At 41.1% G+C, this 17,706-nt stretch overlaps 1 protein-coding gene across 1 annotated transcript in view; it reads right to left on the bottom strand.

Annotated features, from left to right (window-relative positions):
- Window positions 1-5,631: 5,631 nt before the first annotated feature.
- Window positions 5,632-17,706, bottom strand: part of LOC139327488 (acyl-CoA (8-3)-desaturase-like) — a 73,392-nt gene continuing 61,317 nt past the window's right edge. The window contains exons 9-12 of the mRNA XM_070957327.1: window positions 12,524-12,620; window positions 7,440-7,519; window positions 7,190-7,315; window positions 5,632-5,725 (exon numbers count right to left, since the gene is read on the bottom strand). Coding sequence (XP_070813428.1) covers window positions 5,632-5,725; window positions 7,190-7,315; window positions 7,440-7,519; window positions 12,524-12,620 — 397 coding nt within the window. The remainder of the gene's footprint in view (window positions 5,726-7,189; window positions 7,316-7,439; window positions 7,520-12,523; window positions 12,621-17,706) is intronic.

The following is a 17,706-nucleotide window of genomic DNA, read 5'->3' on the forward strand; positions in this document are numbered from 1 at the left end:
CTTGTGCATAAGTGCATAGAATTGGGCTTTCAATTGTTTCCTGTTATCCATTTTAATAATTATTTAATTTTAAAAAAGTGTTCCAGATGAGTATACAAAATACAAATTCTTTGTCTCTGTTTGGTGTCTTACTCTTAATCCAAAATAAATTAGAGTATGTTCTATTCACCCTGTTAGTACTTTTCAGAGCAGCTTGATTTCAGTTTTTTCATAATTGTTTTGTTAATACTAATGTATCATTTTTGCTAGTTCTGGCTGGACATTTGAAAAATCATAATCCTGTGTTTATTATAAGCTTTATTCACAACCATGATTATACCTTGCATCTGCTGTTGGACATATATCCCTGGCCATATCATGATGCCGGCTGTGAAGCAGTGCTGGTATATTAGCATGTTGCAAGCACTGAAAAACACCACTTCCTCTACACTCTCATGAAACCAGCTTCTTTTTCTCTTTTCATTTCAGCACTGACTTGAACACACATTTCTACTATGCCCTGGGTTTCCATCAGCAAAACTGTCTACCATGGTCCCATTTCTCAGCTTGTATTCCTGTCGCGGTGCCGTGGTGCTGCGGGAAGGGCAGGTCGGCGGCATTGGCAGCATGTGGGCGGCAGTGGCAAACCTTGATCGACCAGCTTCCCTGGCTTGATGGCCTGCCGGACAGCGGCGGTTGGGGCGGTGGTGGTGGCGGCAGTGGCATTGGCAGCAGCATTTTCATCGGCGGAGCCCGGATGCCTGGGTGGAGATGGCGGGCGTTGATGGGAGAAGATCAACAGGAGAAGATCAATGGCGATGGCGGCATTGCTTGTTGGCAGCAACGAGGTGGTCGCTGAGGTATACGATGGTGCCGCTGCCGATGCTGCTGCCACCGCCGCCACTGCGGCTGCTTGGTGGGATGGCTGGGAGTTAGGTGGTAACATTGGACGAAGATTACTGCGGTGGTGGGGTCTTTCCAGCACATAATAAAAAACTCAGGAACTTTTGGGACTGCTGCAGGCCTTTGCGTTTAACACCTGAAGAGTTTGTCCTTGTGGCGAGGGTAGGGTCCGTCGGAAGAACTGGGGAGCCTGAGGGGGTCGGGAGGTTGGCGGAGTGGTGATTACCCGGCCACCTCGTATGACCCTCCCCCTCCCCCCCGGCCGGTTTATAGGCCTTGTGACGGTTACTCTTGCCTTGCTGGTTCCCAGCAGATGGAAATAGCCCCTGCCCGTATCCATCCTTTATTTCCCTGATACGCCCGCCATCTGAGCCCTCGTGGACTGGCCTTATTTTCCATCTTTGCTCAATTGCTGTTTGGAGAGATGCAACATAGGGGTGTACTGAGGGAGCTGGTTTTGCACTGCGCGTCCATCACCGGGGGGGTTGTTCCAGCTTCTCCATGGCCAGTTGGCCAACCACCATGAGAGGATGATTTGGAGGTTTGCCCCCCAGTGGTCGGAGTGCCATGACTCCTGCCTACTGTCGTGAGAGGTCAGTGGAGACTTTGCCAGCTACACCCGGCTTCTTCTTTCCCTGGACTTGTTGGATCATCATGGTGGACTCCCAGGCCATATCATACCATCATCCCAGAGCTTTGGATGTATACAAAGACTAAGCTTCTTGTACTGCGAGACTCCCCACTCTCGCAGACTTGGCCCTCCACGTTATCAAGGGCCTATCTTGATGAAGGGTTTTGGAACCCTGAGAGATGGCATGCTTCAAAGAAGAGATTAAGGGGGTTTTTAAATGGGTTTTTAATTAACATTTTAAGGGGTTTGGGGGCAACCAAGGGGGGCTTGGGGGGTAGCCCCCCAAGGTCGAGGCCAGGTCTGACAGGGGATTGCGGCATTGGGGGTGCAGGGTTGAACACCAGGGAGGGGGCTAGAGCTCGATCTAATGATGGCTGTTTGATTTGTACTGTGGGTGGGAGGGGCAGGCATGGCGGAAGCAGGGGGCCATATCATGTTATGGGAGTGCGCACTCGCTATCTTCAAGCGATTGCGCACTCCGGCCCCCAATGTTTTTCTCGTTCCCCAGGTAGCACAGATCCTCAGGGCCTGAGCTATTGGCTGATGTTGTGCAATGCCAGTCCGTGATAAATAAGCCCCCCCTCATTTATGACCTTATTCAGGAGGGGGGAGCGGATGTGGAGGGTATTACGGAGACCTGGTTGGGGCCGGAAGGGGGGGATGCCCCTTGTTAAAATGTGCCCACCAGGTTTCCAGGCATTCCATCAGCTGAGGGCTCAGGGTAGGGGCCGGGGGGGGTGGCGGTTATTATTAAAGAAAGTCTATGTCCGAGGGAGGCCACTGTACCTCAGATAGCCGGATGTGAGTCCCTCCTTGTAAAGTGGGGTCATGTGGGGGCAGATGGGCCTGCTGATTACGTACTTGGCTCCCTGCTGCATGGCAGCGGCCCTGCCCGAGCTACCTGATGTGATAGCCGGGGTGGCGGTTGATACCCCCAGGCTTATGGTTATGGGGGATTTCAATTTACCATCTGTCGGTGAAACGTCTATGGCGGCTCGGGAGTTCTTGGCTTCCATGACGGCCTTGGACCTGACCCAGTTAGTTCAAGGCCCTACTCACATGGGGGGGACATGTGATTTGATTTTTGTCTCTGGTCAGTGGCAGAGTGATCTGGAAATAGGGAATATAGTCATCGAGCCCTTGTCATGGTCTGATCACTCCCTCCTTCGCATGGACTTTCGAATTGCTACACCTCGCCGCAAGGAGACAGAACCAATTAGGTGGTTCTGTCCCAGGTGCCTGATGGACCCGGATAGGTTCCTGATGGAGCTTGGGCCATTCCCTGAGGCTCTGGCTCATGGTGCGACTGAAGAACTGGTGGCCGCCTGGGATAGGGCGGCCACTGGAGCTTTGGACCGCGTTGTGCCTTTGCGGCCTGTAACCCGGTGCCGATATCAATTGGCTCCCTGGTTTTCCGAGGAGCTGGGAGAGATGAAGCGCCAGAAAAGATGCCTGGAGAGTGATTGGAGGGCCAGTCGCTCCGAATCTGACCGAACACTGGTGAGGTCTCATATTAAGATCTACCTAGTGGTGATAAAAGTGGCAAAATTTAACTATTTTTCCGCTCTTATCGGGTCTGCAGAGACCTGCCCAGCAGCCCTGTTTAGGGTGACCCATTCCCTCCTTCATCTGGGAGCGAGGGAAGACCCCTTGCAGGGCAGGGCTGAGGATTTTGTGCAATTCCTGCATGACAAAGTCACTCAGATTCGGGAAGGTCTGGACTCTGATTGGGTAGATCCGGATGGGATGACAAAGGGGGGTCTTGAGAATGTTATCTGGGAGGGGTTTGACCTTGTGACTCCTGAGGACGTGGACAGGATTCTGGGGAGACTTAGCACTGCCACATGTTTATTGGATCCATATCCCTCCTGGTTGGTGCTGGCCTCCTGGGAGGTTACATGAGGCTGGCTCCAGGGGATTATTAACGCTTCCTTGAGTGAGGGTTACTTCCCCCCCTCTTTGAAAGAGGCGGTGGTGAGGCCCCTCCTCAAGAAGCCCTCCCTGGACTCGGCTGTATTAGCAAATTATCACCCAGTCTCCAACCTTCGCTTCGTGGCGAAGGTTGTTGAGAGTGTGGTGGCGCGACAACTTCCCCAGTACCTGGATGAAGCCGATTATCTAGATCCATTCCAGTCGGGCTTCAGACCGGGGCACAGCACAGAAACTGCATTGGTTGCATTGGTTGATAATCTCTGGAGGGCTCGGGACAGGGGTTGCTCTTCTGTCCTGGTCCTATTAGCTTTCTCAACGGCTTTTGATACCATTGACCATGGTATCATGCTCTGACGATTGGAGGGGTTGGGAATGGGGGGCACGTGTTGCGGTGGTTCTCCTCCTTCCTCTCCGACCGTGTGCAGTTTGTGTTGGCAGGGGGGCAGAGGTCGACCTCGAGGCGCCTTGTATGTGGGGTGCCGCAAGGGTCAGTCCTCTCGCCTCTTCTGTTCAACATTTATGTGAAGCCGCAGGGCGAGATCATCCGTGGTTTCGGGGTGAGGTTCCACCAGTACGCTGATGATACTCAGCTGTACATCTCCACCCCGGACCACCCCAATGATGCCCTTGACGTGATGTCCCAGTGCCTGGAGGCCATGCGGATCTGGATGGGGAGAAACAAGCTCAAACTCAACCCCTCCAAGACCGAGTGGCTGTGGCTTCCAGAATCCCGATATAGTCAGCTGGTTCCATCGCTGACTATTGGGGGCGAGATCTTGGCCCCCTCAGAGAGGGCTTGCAACTTGGGTGTTCTCTTGGATGCACGGCTGTCTTTGGAAGATCACATGATGGCCGTGGCCAGGGGAGCTTTCTATCGGGTTCGCCTGATGCACCAGTTGCGTCCCTTTCTGGACCGGGATGCCCTGTGCACGGTCACTCATGCCCTTGTCACGTCCCGTCTGGACTACTGCAACACTCTCTATATGGGGCTCCCCTTGAAGAGCACTTGGAGGCTCCAACTGGTCCAGAATGCGGCCGCGTGGGTGGTTATGGGTGCGACTCGGCGCACCCATGTAACACCCCTCCTGTGCAAGTTGCACTGGCTCCTGGTGGTCTTCCGGGTGCGATTCAAGGTGTTGGTTACCACCTTTAAAGCGCTCCATGGCTTAGGACTGGGGTATATACGAGACCGCCTTCTGCCATCAACAATCTCCCACTGGCCAACACGCTCCCACAGAGAGGGACTCCTCAGGGTGCCGTTGGCCAAACTATGTCGACTGGCGACACCCAGGGGGAGAGCCTTCTCTGTGGGGGCACCAGCCCTCTGGAATGAATTGTCCCTAGAGCTTCGTCTTAGCCCCGACCTGCGTACTTTTCGCTGCGCCCTTAAGACCCTTCTGTTCCAGCAAGCCGGACTGGCCTAGTACGAATTTTAAAATGGGTGTATGTGTGTTTTAATTCGCCGGCCAAATTTTTATATTCGATTTTAATTGGTTTAAAATTTTATAAATCTACGTGTTTTAATATGGCTGTACACCGCCCTGAGTCCTTCGGGAAATCTAATAGAAATCTAATAAACTTGAAACTTGTCACCCTTCCCAACCCAAGGAGAAGCTTATATAATCATGCATGGTCATCTTTGTGAGATATATAAATTTCTATGTTGGTACAAGATACTTTTTTATTTCTCTTTTTATTAATGAAGAAATATTAATATTTATATTAGCACTGGAAGCTCTGGGCAAGATAGGCATCAGGTAAGTGATTTGGAGTCTCCAAATGATGAAACAAAATGAGAGAAATATGAAGTGGTTTCTTAGCATCTTCAGTATGTTTTGTATCTGCTGATGTGGCTTAGTCTCATTCCCTAATCCAGGATGCACTATAACAGCTATTAAGTTTATTTTTCTGACCATTGAAAAAGAGGGATCAAGTGGGGGGGAAAAACAGCAACAGAGCAATTCAATGAACATTTTTGAGAAACTTTCCTACATCTTTATGATGCATCCAAGACTCAGAAGCAGGAAAGAAAATATGTATTACTTGCAATGCTTATATTCATTAGGACCATGCCAAAAGTTCAGCTGAGACCAAAAGTCTCTTCAGCATTCTCTTTCATCCACAAATTACTTTAGGTTTTCTATGCCTGATGCCTGTCAGGTCCATCTCAGATCCATCATGTCTCTTCACTCCTCTTGTTGAAGGCAGATTGTAGGATTTTGTATTTTCTGTTCACAATGATATGCTTTGAACCAGATTTCACCCGCAACCTTCAAGGAACTGGGGGAAAAAAACAAAACAGAAAGTAAGTCCTGCTTCATTGCTATGAGAATTAAAACCTATTCAGAAAAATCATGTCTCTGATTCAAGCAGAGGGTTGAATTCAGAATAAGTGCAGTATATTGAAGACAGAGTGAGCAGCACAAAAATCTCTCAGTGATTGTTGTTTCTCCTTTTAGGTATTTGACATGTCTTGATAGTTTATTTATTTATTTTATTTATTTATTTGTTTTGTCAAGCATGTATAAGATAATAGATATAAGTGTATACAAGATTATGAATACATGAAATGGATATGAATAAATGGGGTTGTTAGCACAGGGATGGAAGGCACGTCGGTGCACTTATGCACGCCCCTTACAGACCTCTTAGGAATGGGGTGAGGTCAACAGTAGACAGTCTAAGATTAAAGTTGTGGGGCTTTGGGGAATCTCTAGCTTGCATTGATGTTTTATGGACTTATGTTATTATTATAAAGTAGCACCTTATCCAAGCACCCAAATTGCAAGGACATGGTGGTAGGGAGAGGACAGAATCTGCCTACATGTCTGCCTACCTGGACATGTAATTTTCAGGCTAGCAATATTGAAATAGTTTTCTATTGCCTATTTCTAGAGGGCTTTTTGCAACTTTAGTGTATAACTTACATCCTTTTCTTGATGGCTCCTATCAAAATATTACCAACTTAAATGCTGCTTGTATTGTTGAGATCTACCATGTATCAATGGCTCTTTGATGTTAACTGATAACTAATTGTTTAATAATAACTAATTTTATAAAAGAAGCATGTGATAGAATACATGCTTAATGATTAGCATTTCTCCCTTTCTGATACTAGGCTTGTTTTTCTTAAAGGATTTACATCAATGGTGGGATTCAAATTTTTTTACTACCAGTTCTGTGGGCTTGGCTTGGTGGGCATGGCATGACTTGGTGGGTGTAGCTTGTTGGGTCTGGCAGGGGAAGGATATTATAAAATCTCCATTCCCTCCCAACTCCAAGGGAAGAATACTGTAAAATTTCCATTCCCTCCCCACTTCAGGTGAAGGTTACTGCAAAATCCCCATTTCCTTCCGATCAGCTGGGACTCAGGGGGCAGAGAATAGATGGAGGTGGGGCCAGTCAGAGGTGGTATTTACCGATTCTCCGAACTACTCAAAATATCTGCTACTGGTTCTCCAGAACTGGTCAGAACCTGCTGAATTTACATCCAAAATCTTGGTCCTCATTAACAATTTCATACTTTACATACCAGATCGCTTCTGAGGACTTAGTGTTCACTTGACATCTTCACACTCAGGAATATGTTTATATAATTGCATGTTCTCCTTTCCCCTACTCTTGAGAGCAAAACCATGCAGATCCTTCATTTGATTTGCTGTTTGGTTAACCTTTATATATTGAATGTTTCCTAGATCCCCAATTCCTCTTCTGACCTGATAGTCTTTGCAGTCTGATACTTACTGCACAATGTCAGCAAAGCCAGTGAACATGGGTTTTGATTGATATTCAATGCCATGTTTGGCACACATGGATTTCACCAAAGGAGCCACCTTCCATAAATTGTGCCGAGGCATCGTAGGGAAGAGACTGTAGGCAGAAAGGAAGGCAAAGAAGTTGTGATCCTTTACTATCTTTTTGTCTTATTCGAACTATGAAGCAGTTTCTTACTGATAGCTTAAAATCTGTCTTATTGCCTTAAATCAGTACTCACTGGTGCTCAATTTGAAAATTCAGGTGCCCCGTTACCCAGTCATTGAAAAAAGACTGATTCACATTGCATGTTGCCTGAAGCTGGGACAAGAGAGAAAGACAAGTTTTAATCCAGACATACTGTGAACAAAGAAAGAACAAGCAAATATCCATGATTTATATTTATATTTGTCCATGATTTATATTTATATTCGTGTTGGTTTGTATGTATTGGTATATAACTAGTATTTCTAGACAAATATATTGAATTTTGGAAATCTTAAATTACCGTATTTTTCGGAGTATAAGATGCACCTTTTTACCCTCCAAAAGGGGGTGAATATTTAGGTGCGTCTTATACACTGAATGTAGCCCTGCCCACCCACTGGCCCCCACCCTTTGGCCTGTGCCTCGCAGCAGTTACCTTCTTGCAAGCAAACAGCAAGAAAAAACAGCCCCTTTCAGCTTCAGCATAGGTTAATTAGCACAAGTTGATTAGATCGGCCTCCCGACTCTCAGCTGATTTGCTCTCAGCTGATTTGCGCAGGGCTCTCCTGCTTGCTGCAAAAAGTGCTGGAGCAGATTTTTTTCCCCTAGCTATGCTGAAAAAAATGAAACTGAAAGTAAAGCAGGCTCTTTGCTGCAACGTGACAAAATGAGGCAGAGAGAGATTTCTTTTTCTTTTTTCTCACCAAAAAAGGTAGGTGCAAGCAATGGGAAATTTAGAGCAAAAGAGGAGAGTTCAAGATTTTAAAACACAAAGGAAAAAAAGCTCTATTTAACTAGGGAATTGTAATAATTGAGATACTATTAATTGTATATTGTGTTGAAAGCAGAAATGGTTAAGTTGTGGTTTGGAGGAATATATGGGGAAAATTATTTGGTTTATTATTATTGGTAAATATAATTAATTGATTTGTAAGAAATTGGATTGCATGGAAATAATTGGAATATTCATGTTCATATTGATTAATATACAAAAAACATAGTTATAACTAATTGATTTATATAAAAATGTTGAATTTGTATTAAACAATTGTAATATTAAATAATTAACCAATGAGAGGATGGATATAAAAATAGATGACAATGGGAAGGGGTATAATATAGAATAGAAGGGAAAAATTGAATTTGATTAAGATTAGAGATGAGAATGAAGGATAATATTGGTTTTTTAAAAAAAATAGATGAGGAGTAAATATGGCAAAAAGGAAATATAGAAATTGTAAATTTAATTGAAATGACTAAACACTGTTTAAATTTGTGAACCAGCCAAACACTCTGTTCAAAGAAAATACATTGTATGTTTGTATGTGTGTTTGTCTAAAAAATAATAAAAAAAACTTAAAAAACAAAAAAGGTAGGTGCATCTAATATGGTATATTACCCTAATAGTAGAGTTTAAATATTCATTTGTATCAAATCTGATAGTCACCAGTGTACAGTTTTGAAAACACAGAATTTGTTAAAATATTCATGAACTGGCAGAGACATGGTAACAAGGTCAGCCAATGAATAGGCATAGCAACTAAGTCAGCCAATTGGGAGCTGAGGCAGACTGGAGCCAGGGTGTGTCTTAGTCTGCAGCTTCTGAGTCTGTGCAGAGAATTGAAACTGAAACTAAGCAGTCTGTGCATGCTTGTCTGCTCTGCTGAATGAAAATGAAACTCTGCTAAATGAAACTAACTGTTCTCTCCTGCCTTGTGTTCTGCCTCTAACTTCTACCACGTTGGAAGAATCAACTATTGGTATTGTAAATACTTCATCTGTTATTATGTATATAAAGAAGTTAATGAATCCAGCTGAATCAGTTATCTGTGTGTGCTTTTTGGATTTGATTTCTACTGCAAACTCTGACAGTTTAAGGGCCCAGAGCACACAGAAAGACTGAATTGTAATTAAGCTGAAAGATTGCCCGTGTGAGAAACCAGGCAGATGAGAAACCTGCTTGCAGGATGGCTGTTGAAATTAAGGAAAGCTCTCTGCCTCAGAAGGGGCAGAAGAACTATATTATTTGGGGTGCAAAGATGGAATGTTTCCTGAAGGCTAAGGAGCTCTGGGATAAATCCACCCCAGGCTTTTGCACAGGAAGCTTGGCCATGCCAGCTTCAGAGTTTTGCAACAGTTTGCAGAAGGGTTGAACTTAAAGGGACATAAGGCATACTTGGACTGTGCAGTATGCAAATCATCAAAGTCCAAGACGTTCCCAGTAAGCAAGTGTAGCACAAGGCAGACAACAAGAGCTCTAGAACTGGTACATGCAGATTTGGTTGGGCCACTACAAGCCAGTGTGAGAGGAGCAAAGTATGTGCTGGTCATTGTAGATGACTATATGGGTTCTGCTATTTACTAAAGAGTAAAATAGAGATGCTACAGAAATTTAAGTAATGGATAAGCTTTGTGGAAAGAAAATATAAACAACAGGTATGTCAGCTGCAGACCGACAGAGGTTCAGAAGTTTGTCAACAAGTTTTCAACAGTGGTTGGGACAATTAGGAATAAAACAGAGATACACTGATCCATATACAGCAGCTGAGAATGGTGTAGTTGAGAAACAGAATGGAGTCTTACAAATCATGAAGGACTCGCTGCTGGAGGACTCTGGTCTGAGCCGATCATATTGGGATGAAGCCATGTTGACTGCTAATTATTTAATCAATAGGCTGTAGAGTTCATCAATTAATGATACTCCATATGCAGTGCTATATGGGAAGAAAACATCTCTTGCACATTTAAGGGTTTTTGGAAGCAATGCATGAGTGCATATTCCAAAAGCAGTTAGAAGAAAGAGACAACCAAAGGCTAGAAAGCTCAGGTTAGTGGTCTATGGGCCAGGCTCAAAAAGCTATCATTTTAGCGATGGAAGCAAAAGAATAGTGATTTCCTGGTCTGCTAGTTTTGCAGAGCAAAATTGGAACAGAATTGATGCAAACTTTTAGAATGATTCACTTAGTGATGGTGATTCACTTAGTGATGGTAACTCACTTAGTGACTGTAACTCACTGAGTGACGGTGTCAGCGTTCAGGGAGGAGAAACTGAAGAGGCTGGAAAAGATATGAAGCAAGAAAGGGTTGAAACACAGCAGCAGTCAATGCCACGCAGGTCAGAGCGATAGAACAAGAGGATTCCACCTGACAGGTATTCTGCTAGTAAAGTAAAAGTGTATAATGTATGGTATGAGCCAAGAAACTATAAGAAAGTATTGGCATTACCTAAAATAGAACAAGTAAAGTGGAAAGAAGCCATGGACAAGGAAATGAAATCCATGGATGAACATAAAATGTTCACATCTATGATTTTGCCACAGGGTAGCAAAGCTGTAGGATGCAAGTGGGTGTACAAGAAAAAAACTGCACAATAATGAGATACAATATAAATCAAGGTTTATACCTTAGTGGCACAAAGTTTTTCACAGTTGAAAAATGTGCACTACAGTTCGTGCCAATTGTAGGGTGAAAGCATAAGACTCGCACTAGCATTGGCAGCGGCATATGGCCATAAAATTTGGCATTTTGACATAACCACTGCATTCCTCAATGCAGAGTTAGAGGAAGAAATTTACATGGTTCAAGCACCAGGGTATGAAAGTAAAAAGTCTAACACCGTGTACAAGTTGAACAAGGCTATTTATGAGCTGAAGCAGTCAGCCAAGAATTGGAATATATTTTTAGATAATGCATTGAAGGTCTTGGGTTCAAGAGTTGCAAGGCTGATGGTTGCATATACACTGGAAAGTTACAAGGTAGGGATTGTTAATTATCAGCATTTGTGGATGATCTTTGTTTCATTACAAAGGATGTATCACAGTAAAAGGGTTCTCAGGTATTTGAAGGGAACTGTGATTGTGGGTCTTCAAATACAGGTATCTGAAGAATATTAAAGTAATTGAATTTATGTCTCTTCCAGTCATGAAGGTAGGAGTGTTAGAATATCCATGAACTGGCAGAGACATGGTAACAAGTACAGCCAATGAATAGGCATAGCAACTAAGTCAGCCAATTGGGAGCGGAGATAGACCGGAGCCAGGGCGTATCTTAGTCTGCAACTTCTGAGTCTGTGCAGAGAACTGAAACTGAAACTAAGCAGTCTGTGCATGCTTGTCTGCTCTGCTGAAATGAAACTATCTGTTCTCTCCTGCCTTGTATCCTGCCTCTAACTTCTACCACCTTGGAAGAATCAACTATTGGTATTTTAAATACTTCATCTGTTATTATGTACTGTATATAAAGAAGTTAATGGATCCAGCTGAATCAGTTATCTGTGTGTGCTTTCTGGATTTGATTTCTATTGCAAACTCTGACAGAATTAAAATGTAATTCTAGTAATATGTTTATTATTAGTTTGATTTATATGCTGCTCTTCTCTGGAGACTCAGGGCAGCTTACAATACTTTTAAGCAATAGCCTTCGTACTTTTGTATATACCTGCTTAATAGGGCTTTTGGCCCCCCCTAAGTGGTGTTCTATTTTATACAAAGTCAGCTTATTGCCCCCACAAAACGGGTCCTCATTTTACCTACCTTGGAAGGATGGAAGGCTGAGTCTATTTTTCATTTTGTGAAACATTTCTTTTCAACAGTTACTTTCAAATCTTCCCCTTACTTATTCCAGACTGAACCAAGTTGTCTGGTATGATTTGAACTCACAGGCCTCCTTTTCTAAAAAGAATGTCCTGATCTGGATGAAAACCTCATGCTGGGAATGGAAAACAGAGAACTGATTCCTGCACAGGCTGTTTTCTCTTTTGGTTAGTGCTATTATCTTAAAATGAGGCCAAAGGATAGTTGTTCCGCTCATCTCATTTCCATTTTTATACAGTTCAAACAAAAACGAGGGCAACCATACTCTGTAAGAAAAGGCATGGTATTTCTAAACACAATTCAAACTTTACCATTCCATAGAAAAAGTGTTATCAAAAAATAATAGATGAAAATAACTTCTGAAAATGAATTTAGCTTTCACACATGCAAATTATAGTTTGGTACTGTGGTAATTGGATTATTATGGTTCTGTGAGTTATTGTGCATGTAATAAAATTATACAGACAGGCTAGAGTTTAATCATATACAGTACAGCCATCTATTTTATCTTGGAGACTTCTCTTACCTGTGTAGAGAACCAATCCATGTTTTTATCATGATCAATGTGCATAGGAAGATGACTCGTCTGTGATATCCATGTAAATAAGATACTGTCAAGAAGACTGAGAGACAGAAATGAGGCAAAGTGAGGAAGTGAAACTATATCTACACAAACCAGCCATTAAATAGAACAATGGGACAATTTATTGGTTTATTTGCTAGGCTTAGAATGCAAGTCATTCACTAGACCACTAGACTGGTACTGGTCTGTCTCACGTTGGGAACCAGACCATGGAAGAGGCAGGTGAGTGTATGATGCTTCATTTGCACATGTGCAGGACTAGGTTGAACATGTGAATCCCCTCTCCCTCTGCCACCACCACCACACACACTACTGCCCCACACCACCATCGGTCTGCACAGCCCAAAAGGTTGGGGACTGCTGCACTAGACCTAATGATGCCTTTCTCTGGAAACCAATACTTGTCCAACTGAAACACCCCCCCCCCGCAACAATGAGTCAGATCCAAGATCAGGAGCCCCAGTTTTTCTGAGTCAGTGGACATACTTGGAAGGTTGATCAGATTCCATGGAAACTTATACAGAATGGAAACTACAGATTGGCTTGGCTATATCCCAGATAGATGTATAATGACAAATGGGTGACCCTCTTAGAGCAAGACAAATTGGTGAGGTTGTTCTTGCTACTCCCTCTAGCCCCTCATGATGCCCCTTATCATTTCTAAATGACAGCATAAACTCAAAGAATAAAAAGGAATAGAGAGAAGGAGTAAAAAGTTAAAGGAAAAAGAAAGAAAAGTAAGAATATAATAAAGAGAAAAGAAGCATATAAAGAGGTTACTTCCAACCTTCATCACAATAAGTATAAACAAATTTAGTAACTCTTCACACTCTATAAAGTTACAAACATTTATCTCTTCATCCCATATCTTATTTATAAACAAACTCTTAAAACATTATTCTTTTTGTCTTGTGTCAGCAGAAAGTCAAAAAAGAGTCAGAAATAATAACTTATCTTATTTTAACATTGATCAAATAAGCCAACTTTATATTCAATCCTTTTACTTAATCTTTAGCTCATTCAAATATTGTCATAAGATTTTATTTCTCTTCATTTCTTTTTGTCCTATCACACAAAGTTTCTCAAGACTTTAACAAGACTTTTGTTAAATTCCAGTTGAAAAAAAATTATCCACATAACTTTCTTGGTTTGTCATTTGTATTTCATTTTTAAAATTTAAAACCTCAGTCAGTTTCTTTTAAAGTTCCTGTGAAACATCCTTTTCTAACTCATTATTTTGGTCTATCAGGTGTAAATCCAATTTCAATACCATCTCCATTTTGTCAAAATTTGTTTTAAAAATGACATTTCTTCATGCTTTGGACATAGTTTATCCATTAAAGCATCATCATTACTGACATTGATATTATGGCTACTATTTTCTAATTCTGTTCTTTAAAAGTCTCCTTCAGTGTTTTTATTTTCATAACATTTTGTACTATCCTGCAGTCCTATATATCTTTCCACTACTTAATATGTTTAGTCCCCAGACTTCCGGTTTGCTCTTCGTAGCCACCAGACGGTCCCTTGGGACCGCCAGCCCCTTCGCCTGTAAAGAGCCGCCTGTACAGCGGAAAGGCAGCTCAAAAAACTCCATTTCCAGGAGGAAATGTGAGACAGAGCAGGTGAGTGTAGGTAGAGCTCTCCGTAGCCCCCAGAGTTTTTTTTTTACTCCTGGGGGCGAGCAGATGACGCTCCCTATAGCACTCGCCGTTTGCTCCGGGTGTTGGGAGACCTTTTGCAGAGCAAGGCTACGAAGACAAGCTTTCCAAGATAACTAACAGATTAATCAAAGAGGATGAGATCTGGATCTGGACCTGGACCCTAAATTGCAAGTATTAATACTTATTTTGCAAAGGATATTCAATAAAGTAAAAAAGGTCTTTTAAAATGGCAACTGCTGAAACTGGAGCAGAGAAGTTGAAAAGGGAAAGTCCTTCCGTTTCTTATTAAGCCACAAAGTAGCGGAATAAATGCTCCTGGCTACATTTGAAGAAAAAGCTACACTTTTGTGTTTTCTCCTTCCTGGAGATTTGATTTGATACGGATCCTGTTTGGAAAGAGGCTTGGGGTTTTTTTTCTTTTCTAAAAAGTTTGCCTGTGTGGAAATATGGCGTTTAGGCTTATAAAGCTGGACAAACAAGCAGGGGGGGGGGATTCCCCCATCCACAAATTATATGAACAAGTTCTTAACTTACAGTCTCAGAAAACTGATTTTAATATAATTGAATTTCTTTTGGAGGAGATTGTAAGAAGGGATGAGATTATGAATCAGAACTTTGAGAAATTTAAGCAGGAAACTAAAGAATAGGTGCAATTAAAGTTTGATATTTTGCATCAAAAGATTTTAAAAATGGCTAATGGTTTCTCAGAATTTATGATCAGGCTGGATACAAATACTAATCTATTAGAGTCCAAAGTGGAGGAAATTGAAGACAATTTGGAAAATAAAATAGAAAAAATTGAGAATGATTTGATAAATACTCAAGACAATAGTTTAGAAGAAAAACCTGAAATGGAAGCTGATTGTAATGTAGAAAATATACAGCAATGTATTGAAAAGGAAGTTTTATTGATGCAATATAATTTTACTGAATATGCGATCAGACTGAGAGGATTACATGAAAATAACAGAGAGGATTTAAGAAAAATATCTTCTGAAGTTCTGGCTGGGATTTTAAAGGTTCAACCTGAGGAGGTACTTTGTAGGATCGATAGAGTTTATAGAATAAACTCCTGGATTGCAAAGCAAAGGCAATTGCCTAGAGATATGGTGATTTATTTTACAGATAAAGATATAAGAAATAATATTGTGCAGAAATCCTTTAAGTCTACTTTGCAATTTTTTGGAAGAAAGATTTGGATTTATAAAGAGCTCCCGCCTAAGATATTATTGGAAAGAAAGAAATTTGGCTTCTTGGTGGCTGAGCTTAAAAAAAGAAATATCTTATTCAGATGGAATATTCCAATTGGTATAATATTGAGATATCAAGGAGAAAGATATCAATTAAATACTGTTGAAAAAGCAGAAGGATTTTATCAAAATTTTTTAAAAATGAACTTAACATCTTTATGCACAACACAAGACAAGCAGAAGGAGCTAGAAATAAACGAAAAATATCGAGTTACAGAGGCCTTTGCAGATGAATTGCCTTTGGATTCTTCAGATACCTCAGATGGATTATTTATAAATAAGAGAGAAGTGGCATCGGATTCTAACGTGATGACTCGCCAAGTTACAGATAACCATGGAAACCAACCAATTGATATACAACTTACAGAAAAGAAACATGATTCACAAAAGCAAAACCAACAGGATCAAGTTATAAAACAGAATGAAAATCGACCAGTTGATACACAACTGGCAGGAAGGAAATCAGGATGGAGAGCTAACCCACAAAAAGAAAGGAAAAAAAGAAACAGGTCTCACAAAAATAAAAATTTCTAAACTAAGCAACAGTAAAGCCAGTTACTTTGAAAAAATACATGACTGAATATATGAAAAGATGGATGAGGCGAAGTAGTGGTTGATATCATCCTGAGGAGAGTGACAGACCTCTGCAATGCTGTAATTTTGGGATGTGAAAAGGGCCTATGAATTGTTGGATTGGAATTATCTATTTTTGGGTTTTTTTATTGATTAACGTATTATATTTATGTTGAGCTATAAGGCAAGAGAGTTATGCTGGGGCATGCAGAAGATCTGGATGTTACCCCATTATGAGAATGGGAATTAATAATCCTGAAGAAAGCCACTATTACAGATATGGATTACAATTATAAAGTCACTCGGGTGGTTGTTTTCTTTTTTTATATATATATGTGAAGATATTCATTACTGATGGGGGCAGATGATAACTGAGGATTTTGAATACTCTGTTGCAACTGGGATGTTATGTTACCCTAGTCCGGATGATGGAGTCAGCAATCCAGTGGAAAGACATCAAAGAAGATATTATATGGATTATAAATTTAAAGTCATTGATTTTGTTTATATAAGGGAATATTTTTTTTAGTAGGATGGGCAGAAGAATAAAGATATTAAGAATTGTTGTGCATGGTAATCTTGTAGGAAAGTGGGTGGAGACAGGCTAGTGTATTGATTGTATAGATTAAAAAAAGGGATGCTTAAGAGACATATATATGGGAGTGGAGGAAATGGATAGAGTAGAATAAATGTAAAACTAGAATTCATGGGGAAGGCTGCTTTGAAATGTTATATTAATATATGCAAAAGATTAAATGTTAAAGTAGGATTTATTATATAGTTTTAAAGTGGAAGGTTGTTTTGAAATGTTATATTAATATACAGACATAAGTATGGGGAAGGGGAAAAAAAAGGGCAGACTATCGATAAATTGGGAGTTATAATAATATTACTGTGTTAAATCAGAAGTTATCATACAGTGTTATAATGGAATGTTATTTTGAAGTGTTTGGTAAGAGGGGGAAGTAATAATATTAATAATATCACTAGAAGTAAGGGTCAGTATTTGGAGGGGGGAGTAAGGGGATGGTAAAATATTATATAATCTGTTATGTACTAGGTTTTTATTTTGAAGAAGTCACAGGGGGGATGGGGTGGGGGGGGTTAGGGAGGAGGGGGGGAAAAAGGGGGGAAAATTTGTAATTGAAAACTTTTTCAATAAAAAAAAAATATGTTTAGTCCCCTCTTGTATCCAGTTTTTGAAATCATGAAATTACTCATTTGTATTATGTTTTGTAAAAACCAAAACAGGATCTATTTTCCACATGAAGATGCTTGTAGTTTATAATTAATTCTAAAATCTTATTATAAAAGTTTTAACATTTTAGGTCCAATTTTATCTGGACCTTTAGCCCATTAGTTACTTTCTAAGATCAAAATCATATTGAACTTTTTGATGATTATTTCAGATTCTTTAAATTCTAAGCTTATAATTAAATCTTTCTTTTGTTCAGGATGAAAGGCAAATTTATCCAGCATTTTCAAACTTGTCATTCTAATAGCTTAGAAGTAGTTAATCAGCAATTTCTGAAAGTGATTAGAAAGTGCTGTTTGTAAACTTAGTATCCTTTGAAAAACTCTCCCGCTATTGGGAAAAAGTTGGCTAGTCCCTATTGTCTTCCTGTGCTCAAACCTGTAG

This window comes from Pituophis catenifer, unplaced genomic scaffold (assembly GCF_029215685.1).
Source record: "Pituophis catenifer annectens isolate HBS135680 unplaced genomic scaffold, rPitCat1.0.hap2 SCAF_1, whole genome shotgun sequence".
Classification (NCBI taxonomy): domain Eukaryota; kingdom Metazoa; phylum Chordata; class Lepidosauria; order Squamata; family Colubridae; genus Pituophis; species Pituophis catenifer.